Here is a 22891-nt window from a genome sequence, read left to right as displayed (position 1 = left end):
CCATTATCGCCCCAAGGCTGCTGGGAGTTGTAGTCTCCGGAGCGTGAGGCAGCCTGGAAATGGGACGGAGCGGGGAGGGGAGGGGCGCTGTCCCGCACAGCATGCTGGGAAGCGGCCCGGAGCCTGTCCTCCCCGTGGATGAGCCGGTGAGGCTGCGAGGTCGTAAGGGTGACAGGCGGGGAAAGGAAAAGGGTTGGTGAAAATCCACCTTGCCAGGCACTGCGGGAAGAAAGGCGGGAGGCCGCGCGAGGCATCCCGGGAGCAAGGGCCGGGCTGGGCTTGGGCGCGGGGCATTGTGGGAGGTGGACGCTGCTCCGGGTTGGGTAGGTGAGTTGAGGGGGAGGGGGCGGGAAGGGTGCACAGCCTGGGGAGTGGAGAAGCACCGCTGTGTAGGGTGGTTAGGCCGGGAGGGGCGGTGGTGAGACGGGCTGCGAGGGTCCGGGGAGGTGGGAACCAGCTAGAAGGGGCTGCACGAGGGAGGGAAGGCTCAGCTGGACGTGGGGGGAGCATCAGGGGTGAAGAAGTCCATCTGAGGACAAGGGGGCCAAGTCCAGAACGAAGACTCACATTGAGAATAGTAGCTATTGCTGGAAAGAGGGAGCTGCAACTTGGCCCAGGAGGAGAGTTAAGTCTTAGGAGGAGTATGGACCACAGATGACTGCTCGTGAGTGACACTTCTGAGTTCAGTTGGCCACAAGTGGACCACACCCCTGTAGGCTAAGGACCCATGACAGGACATGGGAAGGACATCTGAAGATAAGAGCATCTCTGGAAAGCATAAGCCACAGATCAATGTAGCAATCCAAGGTGGTCATATGTGAGGGGTAACAGCTGCATATCTGATACATCTAGGGAAGAAAGCCAAGGTGTGTGAAGAATATGCCTAGATTTGAAATTCATGCCTAGCTATGAGGGTCGATATGAGTTACAGTCAATGTAGATTCATGGGGAAAAGAAGTTCCAGGTCAATGGGGCCACTAGAAGTTATCACCAGGGGTAGGAGACCCATCTGGAAAAAGGAAAAATCTTAACCAGAAACTAGGAATAAATACATCTACAAAGATGTCCACAGCTGGGCTGAAGGCAGATATTTAGAAGAACTGATTCCACTTGTACCTAGAGGTCACATCTAAGGCAACTGGGACTAGAATTGAAATTAAGTGCCAACTGAACCTAGGGAAGCAACAGGTGGACCACAAAATTGGGATGGAAACTACTCTCTGGAAAACAAACAATAAAACCACTTTGATCTGCCCAGAGACATACGTGAGGCATCAGCAGCCGATAAGACAGTCTGTGAATAGGGAATAATGGGGTAACCCAGGTGGGGATGGGTCTGATGTCCAGTTCTTCTCCCCAGTTCCACACAGGGCCCCGGGATGGAGCTGACAGAACCCCCACCAGGCACAGCAGTGCAGAAGGAGGAACAGGAATTGTTGGATCGAACTTTCTTCTCTTGGGCTGAGTTCAGCCGCTTCTTCGACAAGTGGTGCCAGCAGCGGCTGGTGGTCTTCTCGGTGAAGAGCTCCACACATGTGGCACGCAGCCCCTGGGCCAATGCGCCCCCACTCTACAGGCTCATCCACGTGCTCAAGTACAGCTACGTGCTGCTGGTGTGCAAGGATGTGCGCGTACCCAACCAGTCCACAGCGTGGTGCGTGAGCCTGAGCTGTGACCCTGCAGGGGGAGGGGAACAAGGGGTGAGCCAGACAGAGAGCTTCCTACCCACAGATCCAATATCAGGGAGAGAAGCCCACTGATTGCCAAGAACAGAGAGGCCAAGCAGGACAGATTCAAGGAAGGACACTTACTGAGACAAAGAGAAAGACTAAGCCAGGGGACAAACATACTACAAAACAACCCAGGCTTGATATACAGGGTTTAGTAGAGGCCATCAAAGAGGGTGAAAGACACAATGAAACAAGTTAAAATGAAATGGGAGAATCGGTTCCCCAAATACCAGAACCAGCCAGGGAAATAAGAGGGCCAGGGTTTGCACTCTCTAGGTTTTGCACGGCTATGAAGAGCAACCTGGGAGACTGAACTGCAAGGAAAGCCACAAGACAGGCAAATATCTTTATTCAATGTAGAGCCATGTCCTGTGCTGGGAGCTGGGGGTACTTCAGACTAAAATCGACCATCTGGAACTTTCTGACTGGCCAGGAAGATTGATATTAAAAGAATAAGCATGCGGGTAGTTCCTGGCAAATGTGTAGTGCCACCAAAGGGTTGGTTGATGGTCCAGGAGAACCTCTCGGGACTGGGGATTTTCTTACTGATGTGTCTCCAGTCTTCCTTGGATGTAGGACAAGACAAAACCATGCTTCTGGATAGGAAATGGTCAGCTGCTGAGATAGGCCATTAGAGTTTCTGTTTGTCACCTGTTCTACTTCTCTTTATTGCCTCAATCAGAGCTGCCACTGCTTTATCCTGCCTATCTGGTGTGTGTGTGTGTGTGTGTGTGTGTGTGTGTGTGTGTGTGTGTGTGTGAGAGAGAGAGAGAGAGAGAGAGAGAGAGAGAGAGAGAGAGAGAGAGAGAGAAAGCGAGAGAGAGAGCATGTATTCATTTGAGACTGTTAGTTTGAAGCCGTGGATGGGTAAGAGCAGAGTGTTTAAGAATACAGGCAGTGCCTTTGGGCTGGCTGCCGGACTGTAGCTCTGTGTGTGTGTCTGTGTGTGTGTGTTTAAGACCTTAAGAATACAGGCTGTGCCTTTGGGCTGCTGGACTCCAGCTCTGCTGCTTACTAACTAGAATGGGGTACCGTTAGGTAATGAGTTTCACAGCTCTAAACCTTAGTTTTCACATCTCTAAAGTGGGGCTATCACATGTATACCTGTACTGAGGACCATTGTAAAGATCCATGATCATGAATAAGAAGGCATTTACCTGATGCCTGGTACCAATTAATTACCTAATTAATTGATAGCTGTTACCAAAGTTGGGGCACAGACTTGGGACTGGTGTCTACCTGTGATTATAGTCATGGAGGAAATAACTTCACCTTCCTGGGCCTCTGTTTGCTCATTTGGAAAATAAGGAGCACAGAAGTATCTGTGTCGTAGGTTTTGAATAAAACTTGTTAATTGTTCGGAAGGGCACATGGAGTAAGCACTCCGCAGCTATTCTTACCCAAGGTATTTCAACATTTGTTGTGGGGGTGTGTTCTAGTTTGTTCTTTATTCTAGAAGTGGAGATTCAGAGGTCTAATACCAGAGCAGCATCAAGCACATGTCCTCGCACAACTGTCTAGAGAGTGAGCACTTGCAAAAGGGACAGGCCTAATCCAGCCTCTGCCTTTGCTGGCAGGACCATATTCAACATTTAACAACCATTTACTGAGGACCTCTTCTGTGTGTCTGCTCTTTACTGGGTGTTTTGAGACCAGAGTTGATTATCTTCTTACCTCATGAACTAGTCGGAATCTATTGAAGGCGACAAAGACGAAAGGAACAGAAAGGAGGGCGGAGAAAGCACAACCCAAAAACAGATTTCAAATAGCCACGTATAGTAGTGAGCATCCAATTGAGGGTGAGATGAGAGTTAGATAAAAGGAAAGGGAAAGTGGTCCACTCTACTTAAAATATTTTTTTTTACATATATTTATTTTGTGGGGAAGAGGAAGCATGCCACAGTCTAGGTATAGAGGTCAGAGAAGAACTCGGGGGAGTCAGTTCTCTCGTAACTCCATGTAGGTACCAAGGATCCCTTAGGCTTGGCTTGACAGCAAGCGCCTTTACCCACTGAGCCATCTTGTACTTGAAATCTTAGGAGAGGTTCTAGGAGGTTTTCTAGAAGAGATGATCAGTAAACAGGTCCTCAGAGAGTTTTATTTATACACTTGTGCATGTATTGTTTTTTAACACATGGTGTTTACTATCTGTAGTTACTGTCCAGGTGTTCTACAAATGCCAGGAAGAGCCATTGGGCAGGGGGTACATGGCTGTGGAGAGAGAGCATGGCCCTGAATTTGAGCCTGTTGACCTAGTGGAGAAAAAGATTGGTTCCTGGGTGGAGAGCTCTGTGGTGGGGGTGAGGGTTGGTGGGGCTAGTTCAGGGACACTGACTTGTGCTCATCATTTCTGAGCTCTTGAACCTACGCAGATGCTCAAAGCAGGCCCTCTCTAGTGCCACAGTCCAGGGACAGGCCATGCTTTGTCTGTAACAGGGATGGTGTCAAAGTCGGGACCTGGATGGGCTGAGTCCAGGGAATGGGGCTTCATCCTTGGGATACTGAGGAGTTCCGAAAGGCTGTGAGCAAAGTCAGTGCTGATTTAGTGAAATCTCATCATGTGGGCCGTGGTCTGGAGGACAGGGTTGAGAGGCCAAGGAGGAGGCTGTATATACTAGGGAGTATTTGAGAATCACACTTTCCAGAGATTCAATGGCCTTGAGTTGCCTCCAAATACCTCCAGCACCAGGGTCGTTTCCCCTAACACTTTTCTCTGTAGGACAGTATTCCTCAACCCATCCCAACATATCCCAACCTTCAAAAACACAGAGTCTTTAAAACCTGCAAGATGAAGAACAATTATGTCAGGCCAGTGAGATGGCTCAGTGAGTAAAGGTGCTTGCCACCAAGCCTGACCACCTAAGCTTGGTCCCAGGGATCCAGATAGTAGAAGGAAAGGAATGACTCCCACAAGTTATCCTCGAGCTCCACACCTACCTTGACACTTTGTTTTTTAATTTCAGAATAAACAAGACGGGGTTTTGGTTGAAAAAAAAAATGTTTTGAGAATAATGACTACAATTTGTTAAATGTTTGCTCACCCCTCTTCCTCTGACCCCTGTGCATCACTTAACTCCTCTCATCAAGCCTGGAGGAATTGACAGTATTTCAGCCCCAGTTTCCAGATGAGAAAACCGAGGCACAAATAGTTAAAGGACCCATACACACAGTAGCCCAGCTGCTGTGGGAAAGCCAGGACTTAGATCCCACAGTCTTGGTTACAAGGCTCATGCTTCTAATTTTTATCCTATCTTGCCCCACCCATCTGTATTTCAATCATAGATTGTCAGTATAGGAGTGAAATGTTCCAGGACCCCGATGGGTCTCTTGGTTCTAGGGATCAGCCCATTAGCCCAGTCAAGAAAATTGTTCTGCGCACCTCATGTGCAGTGTATATGTCTTGAGATGTAGTGGGGAGCATAGGATGCACACAGCCATCCTTCACACAATCTAGTATGTGTTGGTATCTTCCCTAGCCTGGGATTCATCAGAAAGGACTTCCGGAAGGAGCTGATGCTGGTGGTATGGTCTGAAGGAGTAAGAGTTGAGTGGATGTAAAGGGCAAGGGATGATTTATGAAGGAGGAAAGAATGTTAGGTTGGTGGCTGTAGAGATGGAAAAAAACATGGATGGTCCAGAGATGTTTCGAAAACATAACAGGCAGGGCATAGTGATAGTTGGTTTTGATGAGATGAGAAGGGTGGCTGAATGTGTTGCCCGGTGTTTAGGTGGCATTTGGTGATTCACTCAGTGTACAGTTGTCTTTGGTGTCTGTGAATTGATTCCAAACAGAGTCGACAGGTGCTCAAATTGTGTAGCACCTGCATATAACCCATGCATATCTTCCTGTGAAATATAAGTACCTATACTTGGCTTGTAATACCTACTGCATGTACGTGCTTAAAACTGTTATGCTACTAGGGAAACATAAGGAAAGTGTGTGCATATGCAGTATAGATGGTTTGATTTTCTTTTTCTTTTTCCAAGTGACTTTGATTTAAGACTGAGAGATCTGTAGGTAAAACCAGGAGGTATGAGGGAACCACTGTATATATTTGTTGAGCTTCTTTGGTGGACAGATGCTACTCTAGGTGATGGGTAAAATAGGTAATTCCTATACACATTTGCATTTAGAGGCACTGGCATTACCCACCACTATATGCAAGGAAGAATGGCACATACAGGCATCCATACTTGGTCATGTGAGAAGCCAGGACCCTACAGAGGACATGTGTTTTCTGGCAAGATGGATGGCTTCACAGAAGAGGTGGCATTCCCTAAATGAAGACCTGATCTAGGAACAGAAACCCCTCAGGCTCAAAGGGACCAGACCAGACTCCAACAAATGACAATGAACTCTCCTTAGAAAATAGACAAGGTGGATCTTGGGAATGTACTACTTTTTGGTAGATCAAATGTGGTTGCATGTTGCTTCCACCTGATACCAGTATGGGGCCTATATGTTTGGGGTTTTTTTTATTTATTATAATTTATATACTTAAGAATTTTCTGGTCCCAGCACTGAGGTAGGAAGATTGTGAGTTGCACAGCATAACTGTCTCAAACACCGAAATAGATTGCTTTTCTAACTTTATATTTTATTATTTTTAAATAAGGGGGAAAGTCTCATAATTATTTAGATTTTTTTTCTTTTTAATCTGCCAGGTTCCTTGGTGTGCATATAAGAAAAAAGAGATGTCTCAAAGAAATTTTTCATTATGTGTTGATCCTTAGGACAAACACCTGTCTCAGGAGCGATTTGGAGACACTGGAAGGCCATTTTGGGGGAATTCACTACTGACATCTTTTACTAGACTACCAAGGAACCATGACTTCCTTACTACATAGTATGTTACAAGGGTCATAAAGCTCCAAAGCTTTTGGGCTCCTTCCAACCTGAAACTCATTTTTATAAAGTTTTATTGAAACACAACCATACTCTTGGTTTGTATATATTTGCATATATCTGTTTGGAATATATCTACTATCTGACTCTTGGCAGAAAATGTTAGCCAACCACTATTCTATAGGTAAAACCTCCTGCGGGGGGGGGGGGGGGGGGGGGGGGTAGTAATCAATACTCCATAGAGAAATACTGCTGAACCACCCTCTTTCAGGAAGATGTCAATTTCAGTACTGTTATTATGAAAATAATTTTTTTAAGATACTGGTATCAAACCCAGATACTGATTTGTATTTCCTATTCTCATTCATTCTATAATAAGATACTGATTATAACTTCCAAAATTGATTTCATGCAAAGAGATTTGCTCTGCAGTTTGAAAACCACTCATACAGAGAGGTATCTAAGAGAGTGTCTGTTTGAATGACTGGGAAATCTCTTAATAGTTGTCAGGGTCATGAAGTGGAGCATTAGTCAAAATGTGAAAAGCCCAGGAAAATCTATAATAGTCTTCAAAGGAAGCACAGAAGGTGTCCATTGACTTTGTCTCCTTGTCTCCTATTTTATAACCAACTACCATAAATATAGTGGCTTAAACTTTTTTTTTTTTTACAGGGTCACATGTAAACCAGGCTAGCTTTGAGCTTCCTGTGTAGCTGAGGGTGACCTTGAATTCCTGATCCTCCTGAACTTCCTTCCTGGAGGTTCGGGGACAAGTATCCTCTACCCTTCCAGCATCTGGAGCCCACACAAGTGCTTTGGTCCTTTCTCTGAATCTTTTACTTTCTTTCCCTCATAAAGATCCTAATGAAGAGATCATGCCCCTCGCCACTACTACAGTCCAGAATTGTCCCATCTCAAGATACTTATTTAATCACATCTTAAAAGTCCCTTGAACGTTAGGTGACATATGTAGTTCTGATGACTCAGATGTGGACACTCATGGGGGGTGGTATCAATTTTTCCACTGTACTGCTACAGAACAAAAGGTTTCTTTCAAGAGTGCAACACACATATAGAAATATATACACGATGCATGTTCAACATGATGTCTAAACATCCTAGAAGTGAACCAGGTCTCTAAAAAGGCCACTACTATCTAGCCTGGCAGTAGAGGTGAACTTAGTCTGCCATTGAATTTCGTGTAGATGGGAATCCTACAATGGGTTGCTCTTCTGTTCCTGGCTTTGTTGAGGTACATCCACATTGGAAATGGTAATTGTTAGTTGGTTTTTAGTGTTGTTTGGTGTTACTTTTTTATTTTTTAAGAGTATATCAAAGCCTGTTTTCTTGACCCGTGGCTATTTACCTGGGTTTCGGGTTCTGGCTAGTATACATAGTCCTATTGTGTACATGCCAATCAGTGTCTTTTGCTGCCTACATGCAGGCAGTCATGTTAGTTGGTATCATAAGATACAGGGCTCCATAGGTAGGTATTTCGTGGGTTCTTCAAAGTGTCTGACACATCAGTGACAGGTACTGCATGATGGGTACTGTTGTCGGCCTCTCTATTGTTGGCATTTCCTTTTTTCATTTGTTGATTTATTTAAGAAGGGGTCTGGCTGTGCTGCCCAGTCTAGTCTGGAATTCCTGGACTTGGGTGACATTCCTACCTCTAGCAAGAGTAGACCATACCATCCATTGCTTGTGATTTTGAAAACATAGCAAGGTAAAATATGTAATTGTAGGTAGTGATTGCCTCTGAGAACAGAGGAAAGGGAGAATTCATTAAGGCCTCATATGGACTTGGTATTGTGAAACCAGAAGCAGATACAAGACAATCTGAAGTGTTTTTATATGATCTTAAGGCCTCATATGGACTTGGTATTGTGAAACCAGAAGCAGATACAAGACAATCTGAAGTGTTTTTATATGATCTTACTACATTTGTTTACTTATTGTATGTGTGCTTGTGTGTGTGTGTGTGTGTGTGTGTGTGTGTGTGTAGCAGTCAGAGAACAGTTTGCACGAGAGTGTTCTCTCCTTCAACCATGTGGGTTCTGAGGATTCAATTCAGGTCATCAGCCCTGTTGGAAAGTATCTTTACCCACTGAGCCATCTCACCAGCCCCTGAAGTATTTTATTGCTAAAAATTTCTGGTAATATAACAGGGTATGTGGTCGGTCACAGAGCTGGGTGTGTAGGTGTAAGCCTTTCTACCAATATGTAGTGCTTACTATGTTATAGTTGCTGGTTCAGTATTTTGGGGGTTTTAAGCATGCCAATTCTTTTTCACCGACACAAGGATCCTATGTGGAAAGTCTTATCACTTCCCTATTACCATGCAGAGAAAATGAAACACAGAGACTTACACAAATTCACCCAGCCAGTGTATTCTTAAGGCTCTCCACTCTTCTCTATCCTTGAAACTTAATGAGAGAGGAGGGGAAAGGTGGGAGGGAGGGAGGGAAAGAAAAAACAGAACTGAGACTGTGCAGAGGGTTATGACGGAGGCGCTGGTGGTTCCCTCTGCAGGCCTCCCCAGCCCAGCTGCCCAGCCTTCATCACTGTCAAGCTGAGCCCTTTGCGGGATCGTCTCGTGGTGTCGGAATGCCAGCTGACCCACTCGCACCCGGCCTGCCCACGCGAGTTTGCCTACCACTTCCGCCCGGGCCACTTGCTGGCTAATGCCTGCCTGCCAGTCCGCATCACCAACCAGATCTCCAAGCAGTTTGTGGCCCCTGCTGACGTGCGCCGCCTGCTGTCCCACTGCAAGGGCCCAGACCATGGGGTCCTGGATGCCCTGCAAGTGCTTGAGGGGCTCTTCCGCACAGATCCGGAGGCCAAGGTAGGGTCTCACAGGAGGCAGCATTGGGCAAGGAGAATCACTGACCTACTTCGTTGATCGTTCATTCATTCTCTCACCACATGTCATTCATTCATCCCTTTATTCAGAAAGCACCTGCTAGGGTGCTTAAGGTGCAGTCACAAAACATCCTTTAGTGCAGGCTGCCCAGCAGCAACTTTCTGTCCTGTGCAGACTCTCTGATTCTGTGTCGCATTGTTTGGGAGCCCTAGACACGCATGACTGATGAGCACTTGAAAAGCAACCAGTACCATAAGGTCTGAGCTTATTTTAATTGATTGAAACTTAAAAAAGCATGTATGCATGTATGACTGTTGGCTGCCTTGCAGAAGTTCTAATGACAGAAACAAAAACACCCAGATAGAATGTCAGTTGAGTATTAGGAAGATCTAAGTGAGGGAAGGTGCAATCTATATTTTTTTCAGTGTGGACTATGCAAACAAAGTGCATAAATAAGTCCACTCTTTAATGCGTGTGCCCAAGGATATGCCCCTGAACTCATCATTCAGGAAGCTGTATTATATAATGCAGTAGAGTGAAAACTTGTAAAGCAGAAGCTGGGGATGTGCAGAAAGATTGTAAGGTGCTGTTAACTATCTATTGTTTGTTTTTGCACTCCTGAGGATAGAACTCAAGGCCTATTACATGTTGGGCAAGCGCTCTACCACTGAACAATACCTCCAGCCTCTCACTGGGAAATTATAGTCAGATGCTCTGCCACTGAGCCACGCCCCAAACCCTCACTGGGGGATTCTTGACAATCATTCTACCTCTGGGCTGCATCTCCTGCCTCAACTTTCTATACTCAGAGTAACTTTATCTCTGCTATCCAGTATAGTAGCCATTGCCCTCATATGCTCTTGATCAGTTGAAACAATTCTAATATGATTGAGGAGCTGGGTTTTTGGTTGGCTGGTTGGTTGGTTGGTTGGTTGGTTGGTTAGTTTTATTTTTTATTGTTGTTGCTGGGGTGGGAGTGCACACATGTGCCTGAGGTTGACCTTGATTACTTTCCAAATTTTTTTAAATGTATTATATTTATTTTCTTTGTGGAGGGGATATGCAAGTGTACACATGCCTTAGCTTGCATGCAGATATCACAGGACAACTTGCAGGAATTGGTCCTTTCCTTCTACCATGTATGTCCTGGGGATCAAACTCTGGTGCTCAGGCTTAGTTGTGAGAACTTTGACCTGCTGAGCCACCTCTGTTTTTTGAGATGGAGACCCTCATTGAACCTGCAGTTCAGTTTGAATAGAGTGGCTACCTGGCCAATGAGCTTCAGAGAGCTGTCTACCTGTCTCTGCCCTCCACCCCCCACTGTTTTTTATGTGGGTTCTAGGCATCTGAAATTAGGTTCTTGTACTTGAGTGGCAGGCACTTTACCAACTCTGTCATTTCCTCAGCCCAGAACTGGAGTTTTTAAGTAATTGAATTTAAACAGACCTCATCACTAGTGTGGCTTTTCCATCAGGTAATATAGAGCTGTACATGTGCAGGTAAGTTTACATTTCTGTATTTTTAATATATATATATATATTAGCACTTATCCAGTGTATAAAACTATGAGTTCATGAGATATCCATTCGAGTGTACTATGGACTTGGACTTTAGTCACTAACCCCACATTAGTCTCTCTCTTCCTCCTGTTACATACCCCATCTTCTTTCCTAATAACCCTCCCTGATTTTTATTATGTATATTTTCTGATTGTCCATCTGAGAGAAAAATGCAGTATTTTTCTGTTTCAGTCTGACTTGCTTAATATGATCTCCAGGCCCGTCCATGTCCCTATAATTGACAAATGACCTAATATTCTTCTTTTTTTTATGGCTGATTAAAACTCTGTTAACCTAACGCTGTCCACACCCTCCCTGTGCATGAGCACACACATGCGCGCGCGCGCGCGCGCGCACACACACACACACACACACACACACACACACACACACACCCCACTCAACAATGCCATCTATTCTATACATCATTTGCATCTTTTTTTTCTGGTTGTTTGTTTGAGGCAAGGGCTCATGGTAGCCCAGGCTGGCCTGGAACTGGCTATGTACTAAGGATGGCCTTGAACTCCTGCTGGGAGTACAGTAGTACACTACCATGCCTAGCACACAGATGGTTTGTCTTGCCTTGCATGCTGAAGAATGCCAAATGCCAACATCTTTCCTTCTTTCTCTGGGGCTTGGTCAGGTCCCCTGAGAAAAGTCTTCCCACCTCCTGATTGGAGGTGAAGGCCAGGCTGCCAGAGTCTAGCAGCCATGTGGGGAAGAGACTGGAGCTGGCAGTCAGCATGATGCATGGCAACCCTGCATGGAGCTTGGAATCTCCCTCCTTCATCCTCAGGTGGGCCTGCTGTCCCCAAGGCCAGCAACCTTTCCCATTTACCCTATTTACAGAATAAACCTCCAGTCACTTGGAAGACAGCCTAGAGGGAGAGAAGAAACACAGGGTTTCCAGCAGCCCTCACCTGGTCTTATGGGAATGTCCTGTGTTGCCTGGTCCTGATGGGGTACTCTAATGTTGGTTTCTAGTACTTCCCATCTGCCCACTTAGGGTTCATAGTTTTTGTGGGTGGGATGACAATCCATTTCCTCGCCTGCTTTCCAGCTTCAAAGGTAAGTTTTGCACCTGTCATCTTTTATCTTTACAGGTTGAGGAGAAAGTGGGGTGCTCAGTCCATCACCTTGCATGGTTTCACTCGGTTTCTTTCATTTATAAGTTCCTTTGAGATAGTTCTATATTATAAAGCATATTAATATTCTGAAAAGGAGTTCTTTATTATCATCCCAAGACTAGATAAGCAGCGTTCATATATTCCTTTCACTCTGCAGCAGTTTTCTAAGTAAGGGTGCATTGGCTTTACATCACTATACTGAACTGCCCGAGGCCATGAACTTACAAAGTAAAGCGGTTCATTTAGTTCACAGTTCTAGAGATTCGGGTCAAAGATTAGGAGCCTCATTGCTTTGGGCCTCTGGCATGGTGGTACATCTTGTGCGGAGCACGTGGCAGAGCAAGCTGCTCCAGGCCCTGGCAAGGCAGGAAGCAGAGAAGCTGCGATGACAGATGGGACACAGTCCTTCAGATGTACCCCAGTGAACTAAAGACCTCCCATAAGGCTCCAAGGAGCACAAGCTTTTAATACAAACACCATTGCAGGACACTGCTAGTATTGAAAGGCATAGCAGAGATTGCTTTAGAAAGCTCAGCGCCTGTTCCTTTTCTCTGTATTTCATTGACCAAAGCAAGTCATGATGCTGCTCACCTGCAAAGCATGTGAAATACCAATCCTAAGTGCCCAGGATAGAGAAAAGTGCAGTCACTTGTCGTGGTTTGAGTGTGAAAATAGGCTCATGTGCTTGAACACATAGTCTGGTCTCTGGTCTGTGACACAGTTTTGGAATGTTGTAAAGCCTTAACTAAATGGAGCATTGCTGAAGGAAGTGGAACACTGAAGGACAAGTCTTTATAGCTTGGCCCAACTTCCTGTTTGAGCTCTGCTTCCTGGCTGTAGTCACAGGTGACCAGCCACTTCACACTCCTCCATACCCCCACTCCTGCCATGAAGGACTGCAGCCCCGCAAACTGTAAGCCAAAATAAACTCTTCCTCAACTTAGTTGTTTCTTAGCAGGTATTTGGTCACAGTGACAAGAAAAATAACCAGTATATTATGCAAAGGACGGAGACAAGGGCTGTGTCATCAAGACCTTCCCCAAGTTTTGACGATGTTTATATCACATCAGTTCATTTTGAGGGGATATAGTCAAAGCTGGCAACATGATTTATTGCTGTTGATATGTTCTGGAAGCTTCTCATACATTATGACTATGCTGTTTACTAGCTGTGGGATAGTGAATGCATTATGAACAGGTAACTTAGGTTCATGAAGCTCCAGTTTGTTCATCTGTAAATGGAGATGATGATGATGATGATGATGATGATGATGATGATGATAGACATTATTTTATAGGGTTGTCGGGTAAGGATTATGTGTATGTGTCAGAGAATGTGTGAACGTTTCCTCAGGAGGTGACCAAATGTCCATTCACCCCAGATAGGACACCAACAACATACCCAAGAAGCAGTTCCACCTAAATCTACCTTGTAAAACTGGTGAGTTTATTTAGGGTTAGAGAAGCATGGGAAGTTTACAAGGAGCTACACTACTGAAGAAAAATGTCTGTCTCGTAGCAACCAGTAACAGCCTATACATCTTTATGGAAGGGCTAGTCTGCTTGACATTCCCCACCATTTTGCTGGAACTTTATTAGGCCCAATCTTGTGCAGATCTCAGACAAAGGTGTGTGTGTGTGTGTGTGTGTGTGTGTGTGTGTGTGTGTGTGTGTGTGTGTGTATGTGTGTGTGTGTATGCACAGCTGCTAAAATCTCATGAGAGCAACTGTCATGCCATGCCTAGATGACCTAAATGACAGTGTTCCACAACAGTGACATAGGGACAGGAAAGGAGAGAATCCAGAAAGTAAGAGGCCTTTATATTTTAACTATTTAGCAGTTGTTGTCACTCCCTAATTTTTTCCCTTCAGGACAAACTGGAAAGTAGTATCATGTGATTATATGAAATGGGAAGGGTGTACTTGCATATAGGGAGTCATGAGTGAGAGTGGTAAGTGCTGTGGTCTCTCTATTAGCATTTCTAGCCTCTATCCACACCTGCACACACACCTGAAACAATGCTCCTTTAGCTTTTCCATCTCTGCGGATGCACTTGTGTGCACAAAGCCAGATCCTGTGAGTCTGGCCTTATGCCCAAGCCACATGGACTCAAATCCTTACTCTAACAATTACTGTCTGGATGACGCAGGCAAGCAACTGGCCTCTCTGTTTCAGTACCCTCCTCTGAAAGAGGGGGGTAAGTAATTACAGTGCATGTTTTGTGGGGTTATTAAATGATTTGGAGGAATGCCTAGTAGAGAAGTTGCTTCATGCATGACTAATGTTCCTAAGCACTTCATTCACCCAGAATCATCAACTTAAGATGTATTTCTCTTTGGTTTGCTGCCTGTCCCACATACACACTCAATGTTGCACCTTATTTACACCCTTCCATGCCTAGAGCAGTACTTTGCATATCATGTTTGCTCCATAAAATGTTTGGAAGAAAACTAAACCTGTTTACAATATAGAGCCCCACCTTCGTCAAATGTCAGCATATCCATTAAGTGTCACCCAGCCTCTCCCACACGCACATACACCCAGCCACTTCTAAAGGCCTAAACCTATCTCCTAGACCCACCACTTGCAAGACTTGGGCAAATCACTCCCCTGGTGCTGTTGGAGACCTTTGTGGCCACTCTGGGGTTCAGGGATTCACTGGCAGTCACAGAACCCAGAAAGTATCTTATACTCACAGTTAACAGTTTATTACAACAAAATGACACAGCTTAAATTAAAATGTAAACAGCTCCATGTATCTGCCCTACTGAATACAGCAGATGTGGGTTGAACATATTTTAAGTAAATTCAAATGACAGTGTAAAATGATGAAGGCTGGAGGGATGGATGGGTCAGTGGTTAAGAGTACTGACTGCTCTTCCAGAGGACCCAGTTCAATTTCCAGCACCCACCTGGAGGCTTACAACTATAACTATAGTTCCTACAGTTCCCAGGGGATCCAACACCCTCTTCTGGCCTCCAAGGGCACCAGACATACACATGATTGACAGCCAGACATGCAGAAAAAAAAATACACAGAAAATAATTTTCAAAATTAAATAATGTCTGAAAATATTGTTGTAGAACTGTAATTGTGTCAATGATAAGCTTACTATACATTTTTTCTTAAAATGTATTGATCTCACCAGGCATGGTGGTACACACCTTTAATCCTAGCACCTGGAAGGCAGAGGCAGGAGGATCTCTGAGTTTGAGGCCAACCTGGTCTACAGAGCAAGTTCCAGGACAGCTAGGGCTACACAGAGAAGCCCTGTCTAAGAAAAAAAACATAAACATATATATATATATATATATATATATATATATATATATATATATATATATTGAATTTTAGTACCCTTTGGGGTGCTAAGCGTGTGATTTGGGGGTTGGGAAAGTAATGTCTTTCTTCTCTTTGAATTCTGCCAAACCTGTTATTTATTAGATCTCTGTCTATCTTTGACTCTCTGTGTATATACGTGTGTAGCTAGGCATATGTGTGTATGTGTGTTGCATGTACCTGCACATAAGAGTGTACATGCCCATGCAGAAGCCAAATCAAAGCATCATCTGTCTTCCTCTATCTCTGTCTTATTGCTTTGAGACAGGATGTCATGCTGAAGTGAAAAATTGCTGTTTTCAGCTAGGCTGGCAGTTTCCAAACTCTCAGATCTGCCTGTGTTTGCTTCCCGGGGCTAGGGTTACAGTTAAAGCTGTGCCCAGTTTTTTATGTGGTGCTGTGGATTTGAATCAGGTCCACATGCTCACTCTGCCCATTGAACCATCTGCTCCTTGTGTCCACAAGTTATTTAGTAGATTTTAGGAAGGCTGAACATGATTCAATGTTTTTTAAATAGTCTTGCAAGATTAGGTTGGATTATGGCAGAGTGGCTGTGGAGGGGTCTCTCATTAAATTGGATTCAAATTCTGTTTCCACAGCTGTGGGTTATTTCTTACAGAAACTGGCCAAAGGAGCCCCAGGACTGTCCCAGTACCTAAAGAGATCTGGGGCTGATGATGTAGCTCAGTTGGTAAAGTGCTTGCTTGGTTGGTTCCCTGGGTTCCATCCCCAGCACCTAATATAAACCAAGTGCCTGTAATCCCACATCTTAGAAGGTTAGATCAAAGGATCAGAATTTCAAGGGCATCCTTAGCTACATAATTTGAGACCAACCTAGGCTACATGAAACCCTGTCTTGGGGGTGTCTGCAAACAGATACTCAATGTGGTCATTATGAACTTGGACTCTTAGAGAGTCTATTCTACTTCTTAGTAATGATGTTGCTTGCACCAGGCAATGGAGAAGATACATGAATGCATTTCATCCCTCTAGTCACAGAACTTTCTATTGCCATTTTTAGAGATGAGATGGAGGTGAGGTAAGCTGCCAGAAGCCACTCGGCCAGAAAGAAGGGGTTGCAGGATCTCAAGTTCAGCAATCTGGTTTAGAAAGCTTTGTTTCTAACTGCTCCTCCCACATTCAGGGCTGGGAAGAATAGACAGTTCCTAGAAGAGGAAATCCGCAGGGACTGAGGTTAAAGAGGATACTGGGGGGGGGGGGGGGGGGGGGGGGGGTAAAATCAAGCCATGAGGTAGGCTGAGAGGCTCAAATCAACACCATTTTATCTGCCTGCTTACCAGTGGCCCTCAAACCAAAGCCATGGGGACCCCCTGGGAGGCTTATCTAAGCAGGGAGGCTTATCTCAGCTCCAGCAGGCTGCTTGTCTCTTGCAGCTCCTGTTGCCGGTGGTAGTGCAAAGGCCCTTGCAAAGACCGCTCCTGGGTGCAAGAAGGAGTAACATCCGCCTTCCAGCAGCAGCAACTAGGAGCTAATCACATACAAATATCCCAGTATTGTCAGATCAGACCAGGGTGTCATGGTTGCAAACGCAGGAGAGCTATTAGTTTACAAGAGCGCCAGATTTTGATTTGATTACACTGCCTCTGGCCAATCAAAAGATTCTATGCAAATGCATGAACAAATGGATTTGCATTTCTGCAAAGGAAGCATGTGCCCTGGGAATTGAGCAGGACGAGCGTGCGCAGACACAAACACAGGAGCGCTCGAGAACACACACACACACACACACACACACACACCCATGTGCCCTGACCTCTTTCCTTGCCTCCCTGCCCGTGCCCACAGGTGAAGCTGGTGTTCGTAGAGGACCAAGCGATGGTGGAGACGGTGTTCCTCCTGACATCACGCACCAGGGCATTGCTGCGGCGCTTCCCACGTATCCTGTTGGTGGATCGGCTGCCCGGGCTGCAGGGCGCGCTGGACCTGATGGCAGTGCTGTGCGTGGACAGCGCGGGACGTGCGCGCCAGACTGCCTGTTGTGTGGCGCGCCCCGGTACACCCAGCCTGCTGAGGTTCATGTTAGTCTCCCTGCTGCAAAGTGCTCCAGACGTCAAGGGCCGTGTGCGCTGCCTCACAGCTGGACCCGAGGTGGCGGGACAGCTGCGCGCAGTTCGCCAGCTGTTGCCGTGTGCACGCGTGCAGATCTGTCGAGCTCAGGGTCTGGAGACGCTCTTCAGTAAGGCACAGGAGTTGGGCGGTGCCAACCAGGAGGATCCAGACCTGTGGCCACTCCTCTGCCGTCTAGCAGATTCAAAATCCTATACAGCTTACAGTGAGGCACTGGCTGAGCTACGTTCCCAGGCTCCAACTGCCTTCATCAGATACTTTGAGCATAACTGGGCACCCCGCCACGACATGTGGGTACGTTTCCGCGCCTACGAAGCAACCCGTGACCTGGATGCCTGTGCTCTAGTGCGTGGCCATCGAAGGCGACTTCTGCGCCGCCTCAGCCCCTCACACAGTGTGGCTCAGTGTCTTCGCGACCTAGTGGCCATGCAGTGGGCTGATGCGACTGGAGAAGCAGCCTCCGAGGGTGCTCATGGTGACAGAGTGTTGCTGGAGAGTGAGTCCAGAAATAGGGCACAGATGGAGAAAGAGAAGGTGAGGAGTTCTGAGACCAGCAACTGGGGAGGGCCTGAGCGAGAAAGTGAGAAGGGGAAGGGATTACAGCTGAGAGATGGTCAAGGAGTCTGGTTGGAGAATCAGAAGGTGAGGGGACCTGAAGGGAGAGGAGCCCAGCTAGAAAAAGAGCACTTGAGAGGGCCAGAGGTCAGAGACTGGAGGGGAACCCAGGTGGAGGATGGAAGGGTTAGGGTGCTGGGGCCCACAGACCAGAGAGGCACCCAGGTTGAGTCTGAGAAGACCAAAAGTCTTGAAGGAAGTCCCTGGAGGGACGTCAAATTGCAAGAGGAGATGGCACGTCCAACGAAACCTCGAAATTGGAAAGGGCCTCAGTTTGACATGGAAACGGGACTAGACATTAGGAAGTGGAGGGAGGTCCATGTGGAGAAGCCCTTAGAGTTGGTCCCTGAGAATGGAGATCAGAAGGGTTCCGAGTGGGACGGTGAGGGCCAGAAAGAGTTGGAGATTACAGAGGAGAGAGGTGGGAGGTTTCAAGTCAAAAGGAGACGAGGCCTGGAAGACATCGTTGTTGTTCATTTGGAGGATGCAAGAGCTACAGGCATAGCAAATGGAGACGAAGGGGGGGCCCGGACTGTGGTTTCCAAGAATGGAGCACAGCAAATGGAATTTGGGGATCCAGAGGGGAGGCTTCCAGGGCTGGGTAATGGTGTACCATGCACCACCCCTGTGCGGACTGTGTTGGAGGGCAATTCAGAATGGGCAGTGGCAAGAGTGGAGTCCCTTGCCGCAGGGGAGATGGTGCAAGGGGCAGGCGAAGAAGGCCCAGGGGAACCAAAGAGGCTTTGCCGCCCCTGCAGAGAGGAGGGGGTGGACTGCGAGCCACTAGCCAAGTTCCGAGCAGCCTGTGGGCCTGAGCTGGCAGACCTAGTGGCCGAGGAGCTGGCCTTCGCCAGGCAGCACGGGACCCGAGGTTTCCACTGGAACGGAGCTGGCTTTGCCCTTAAGGATGGCACCTCAGACTTCTTCCTGGATGGAGCCCTGACACACTGCAGCTGCTCCATTCATGCTGCCAGACGCCTGCCCTGCAGACACCTCTTTGCTGCACGTCTCCTCACAGGGGCAGCCTTGTTCCACATGGACCTGCTCAGAGATTGCTGGGGGAGATCCCAGGAACCCTGACCCTGTGCACCCCTTCCTGCTACCCTCCATATGGAGGGCAGAAACATATTCTTTGATCCCAAAGATAACAGGGTTCATGCCCAAGGGGCCACCCCAGCCCCTGTAATCACCTCCTGAGTCATCTAAGGACCTCTCCTTGGCCAATTTCCTCTACATCCTAGGGGATGCTGGCTATGGTCTCTGAGATCCTGGAGCCACACCTGTGGGAAGTGCAACGGCCAGGGCACATTGAAAGGACATTGCTCTGGAGAAGAAATGCATGAGGAAAGGTGTAAACAGTATCAGCCAAGAAAGAAGACGAGAAAGGGACAGAGCTGGGCCAGGGGGAGGCTCAGTGGAGGTCACAAAAAGAAGCCAAGGTATGGGGACACTGACAGAAGTAGGCCTGAGAGCCCTGGGGACTATAAGATTGGAATAGGAGAAGCTAGGGAGAGTGAGTAAGACTGGAGAAGGGAAGAAAAGATAGGAGGAGGGCGGGCAAGAGATAGGACTGGGGAAGTGAAGCACCGAAGAAGAGAGGGGGGAAAGGGGAGGAGACAGAATTTTAAAAGGGCGTGGCAAAGCACAGGAAGAGAAAAGACGGATGACCTGGGCACTTGGCCATTTCTCAGGGGAGATGGCTCTGGAGGTCTACTGGGACAACCTAAAGACTGCCTCGGAGGGAAGGAAACTAATGGAACGACTGTGCTTTGAGATTGGAATAAACAGCATTATTTTGGTCTCCAGGCTGAGTTCATGGCTTCTGGGAGAGTGGGGAACACAGATCCAGAGGAAAAATGAAATGGCCCAGCATCCCTTTGTTCTTTCTGTCACTGAATTTCTTCTAGGATGAATGGAGGGTTCACAATTAATCGGTTGCTAGGACAGCTGATGACTCATCCTCCCTCTTCTGAACCACTTCACAACCATAGCAATTTCCAGACATTTGAGCATGCCAAAGCCTCTCAGTGATTAGTTTGAGAATGGGTTTTTGACTAATGGAGTCTTCTCAAGTGGAGACAGAACTTCTAGGAAAGATTATCTTACTCTTAAAATGTTCCAACGTGAAATTATTCTAGGCCTGCTCACCACCAGTGTGGATATGAAGCCCATCCTGAGGAGGAGCGGAGAACTGGGAGATGAAGAACATCTTATTGCCAAAGAGATGACTCAGCAGGTTAAAATAAAAAAGAAATAAATAAAAATTTAAAAAGGTTGCCTTGCAAACCTGATGATATGAATTCAATCCCCAGAACCCACAGTGGAAGGAGAGAACTGGTTCCCAAAAGTTGTTCTTCTCCACATGCATACATTCACAAACACAGAAAGACAGAGACAGAGAGAATAAATCAGAAATATCTAGATTCTTGCTGGACTCTAGATCCGGGTCCTAGGGCTTGTTCTAGTGTGGTGCTTCTGAAGTGAAGGATGTTAATGATGAAGAGTGGCTTGACTTTGGGGTTCTGTGTGCACAACTCATACAAGGGACCTAAGTCAATAGTAGGCTACAAAATGCAACTGAAGGTGGATTTTGCTCAGACTTCCATGTAAACATGAAAAGGGAAGCTTGTTGAGGCACAGAGTTAGATTTGGCAGGTCAAGGAGGGTCAAGAACTTTGAGAAAGATGATTCTGTTATTGATGGATCACAAGCCACACTTAGAGTAGCAATAAAAGAATTTTAAGGTAAGACAACTCAATGGTTCAGACAAGACATCAAAGGTTCTAACTGTACCCGAATGTGGGGGTTACAGTGCCAGGTTTCTCCTCTTTTGTCCTGCCATTTGTGTGATGGAACACATACACACACACACACACACACACACACACACACACACACACACACACACACGGCCCTTTCATGGCCAAGAAAGATACATGTTTGAAGTCCTAGTATCAGATGCTCATATTTAGATCCCAGAAGACCTTTGTGTTCTCATCCATAAGTCATAAGTGTCAGTTGTCTATGGCTACACTGGTGCTGTGCTAACAACCAAAACAAATCCTAGGTATACAACAATATGCATTTATTGCTGATGTGTCTTGTATCACCCAAGAGGATTGTCTATACCCTGGCTTCCCACAATCCACAAAACAGTATTGCTATGGGAGCACATTTGAAATGGGGGGGGGGGTTCCTTGGTGGTTAGCAGTACTAGCTGCTCTTGCAGAGGACCTAAGTACAGTCCCCATTACGACATGGGGTGGCTCACAACCATCTACAACTCTAGCTCCAGGAGATCTAATGCCCTCTTCTGGCCTTCATGGACACACAGACACACACACACACACACACACACACACACACACACACACACACACACACATACACGAGGCAGAGAGAAATTAAATTTTGAAAACAGAAATAGAGTATAGAAGCGATTTAGTGAAATGGGTATGGTTTTTCTCATAAGGAACTTCACCTTGAAAGAATGAAGTATATTTTTGGCCTAAGGACAGTATGTATAATAAGATTTTGCCCTTAGGCAAGGCAGAAAGAAAAGTCAAAATTAGTTAACCTCATAGTTTTTGCCAACTTGACAAATCTCACTGTATCTTGATTGTTAATTGATAGACAAAGGCCCAGTCTTCTGTAGGTGGTGCCACCCCTCGGTAGATGGTCCTGGGTGGTATAAGGAAACAAGCTGAGCAAGCAAGCCATGGGGGAGCAAACCAGTAAGCAGCAGCGTTCCTCCATGGCTTCTGCTTCAGTTCCTGTCTCCAGGTTCCTGCTTTGAGTTCCTGTCTTGGCCTACCTCAATGGACTGTATGTAACCTGGGATGTGTAAACCAAATAAACCCTTTCCTTCCCAATTTGCTTTTGGTCATGGTGTTTTGTTACAGCCACAGAAAGCAAACTAAGATCGCCTCCATCAGGTTGCCTTGTGGACATGTCTGTGAATCATTTTTCTTAGTTGCTAACTGATGTAGAAGGGCCCAGCTCACTGTAGGTGGTGTCATCTTTAGGCCAGTGGGCCTAAGCTGTTTAAGAAAGGTGACTAAGCCTGGCATGGTGGCGCACGCCTTTAATCCCACTACTTGGGAGGCAGAGGCAGGCAGCTCTGAGTCTACAGATCGAGTTCCAAGACAGCCAGAGCTACCCAGAGAAACCTTGTCTCAGAAAAGAAAGAGAGAGAGAGAGAGAGAGAAAGAGAGAGAGAGAGAGAGAGAGAGAGAGAGAGAGAGAGAGAGAGAAGAAGAAGAAGAAGAAGAAGAAGAAGAAGAAGAAGAAGAAGAAGAAGAAGAAGAAGAAGAAGAAGAAGAAGAAGGAAAAGAAAAAAAGTACCAAACAAGCCAGTAAGCAGCACTATTGCACTGGCTTCCCTTGATGAAGAATCAGTTGCCAGAAGCCAAATAAACCCTTTCCTTCCTTCCCCAAGTTGTTTTTGGTCATGGTGTTTATCACAGCAACAAAACAAAGCCAACTAGGACTGTGACTCCTGGGGTATGATCCAGGTGCCCAACTGGTGAAGAAAATCAGTCCCTTTGGGCCAGTGCAAAACTCACCCCCTACTGAAGACCATCCCTGAGTAGTTTCCCTAAAATCACCTCACCCCATACTCTGGCTTTCTCTGCCTCACTCCTCATAGACACATACCATCATCTGGTACTTACCAGTGAAAACGTATTGCCTGGGCTTACATCCTTGGCTTCACATGTGTAGC

The 22891-nt window shown here is 46.4% G+C and overlaps 1 protein-coding gene across 5 annotated transcripts; it reads left to right on the top strand.

Annotated features, from left to right (window-relative positions):
- Positions 1–27: 27 nt before the first annotated feature.
- Positions 28–22044, top strand: Zswim9 (zinc finger SWIM-type containing 9). 5 transcript variants are annotated; one of them, XM_052714372.1, is made up of 4 exons: positions 28–146; positions 1361–1654; positions 9109–9421; positions 17272–22044. In XM_052714372.1, the coding sequence occupies exons 1-4, from the start codon at positions 139–141 to the stop codon at positions 19246–19248; spliced, it is 2592 nt and encodes an 863-aa protein (XP_052570332.1). In that variant the 5' UTR covers positions 28–138; the 3' UTR covers positions 19249–22044. The 5 variants fall into 5 exon arrangements, with proteins under 5 accessions (XP_052570332.1, XP_052570333.1, XP_052570336.1 ...); XM_052714373.1 differs by lacking the exon at positions 28–146 and adding an exon at positions 214–327; XM_052714376.1 differs by lacking the exon at positions 28–146 and adding an exon at positions 228–323.
- Positions 22045–22891: the final 847 nt, after the last annotated feature.

This window comes from Peromyscus californicus, unplaced genomic scaffold, assembly GCF_007827085.1.
Source record: "Peromyscus californicus insignis strain IS unplaced genomic scaffold, ASM782708v3 Scaffold_4__1_contigs__length_199733344, whole genome shotgun sequence".
In the NCBI taxonomy this organism is placed as follows: domain Eukaryota; kingdom Metazoa; phylum Chordata; class Mammalia; order Rodentia; family Cricetidae; genus Peromyscus; species Peromyscus californicus.
Note: the sequence above shows the minus strand (reverse complement) of the source record. Positions and strands in the feature narration are given on the sequence as shown.

What these genes read in the sequence shown, in the direction of transcription:
- Zswim9 (XM_052714372.1), top strand. An exon ending in CCCAACCAGTCCACAGCGTG is followed by an intron (nt 1,655 to 9,108) that starts GTGCGTGAGCCT and finishes TTCCCTCTGCAG; the next exon opens with GCCTCCCCAGCCCAGCTGCC. An exon ending in GCACAGATCCGGAGGCCAAG is followed by an intron (nt 9,422 to 17,271) that starts GTAGGGTCTCAC and finishes CCGTGCCCACAG; the next exon opens with GTGAAGCTGGTGTTCGTAGA.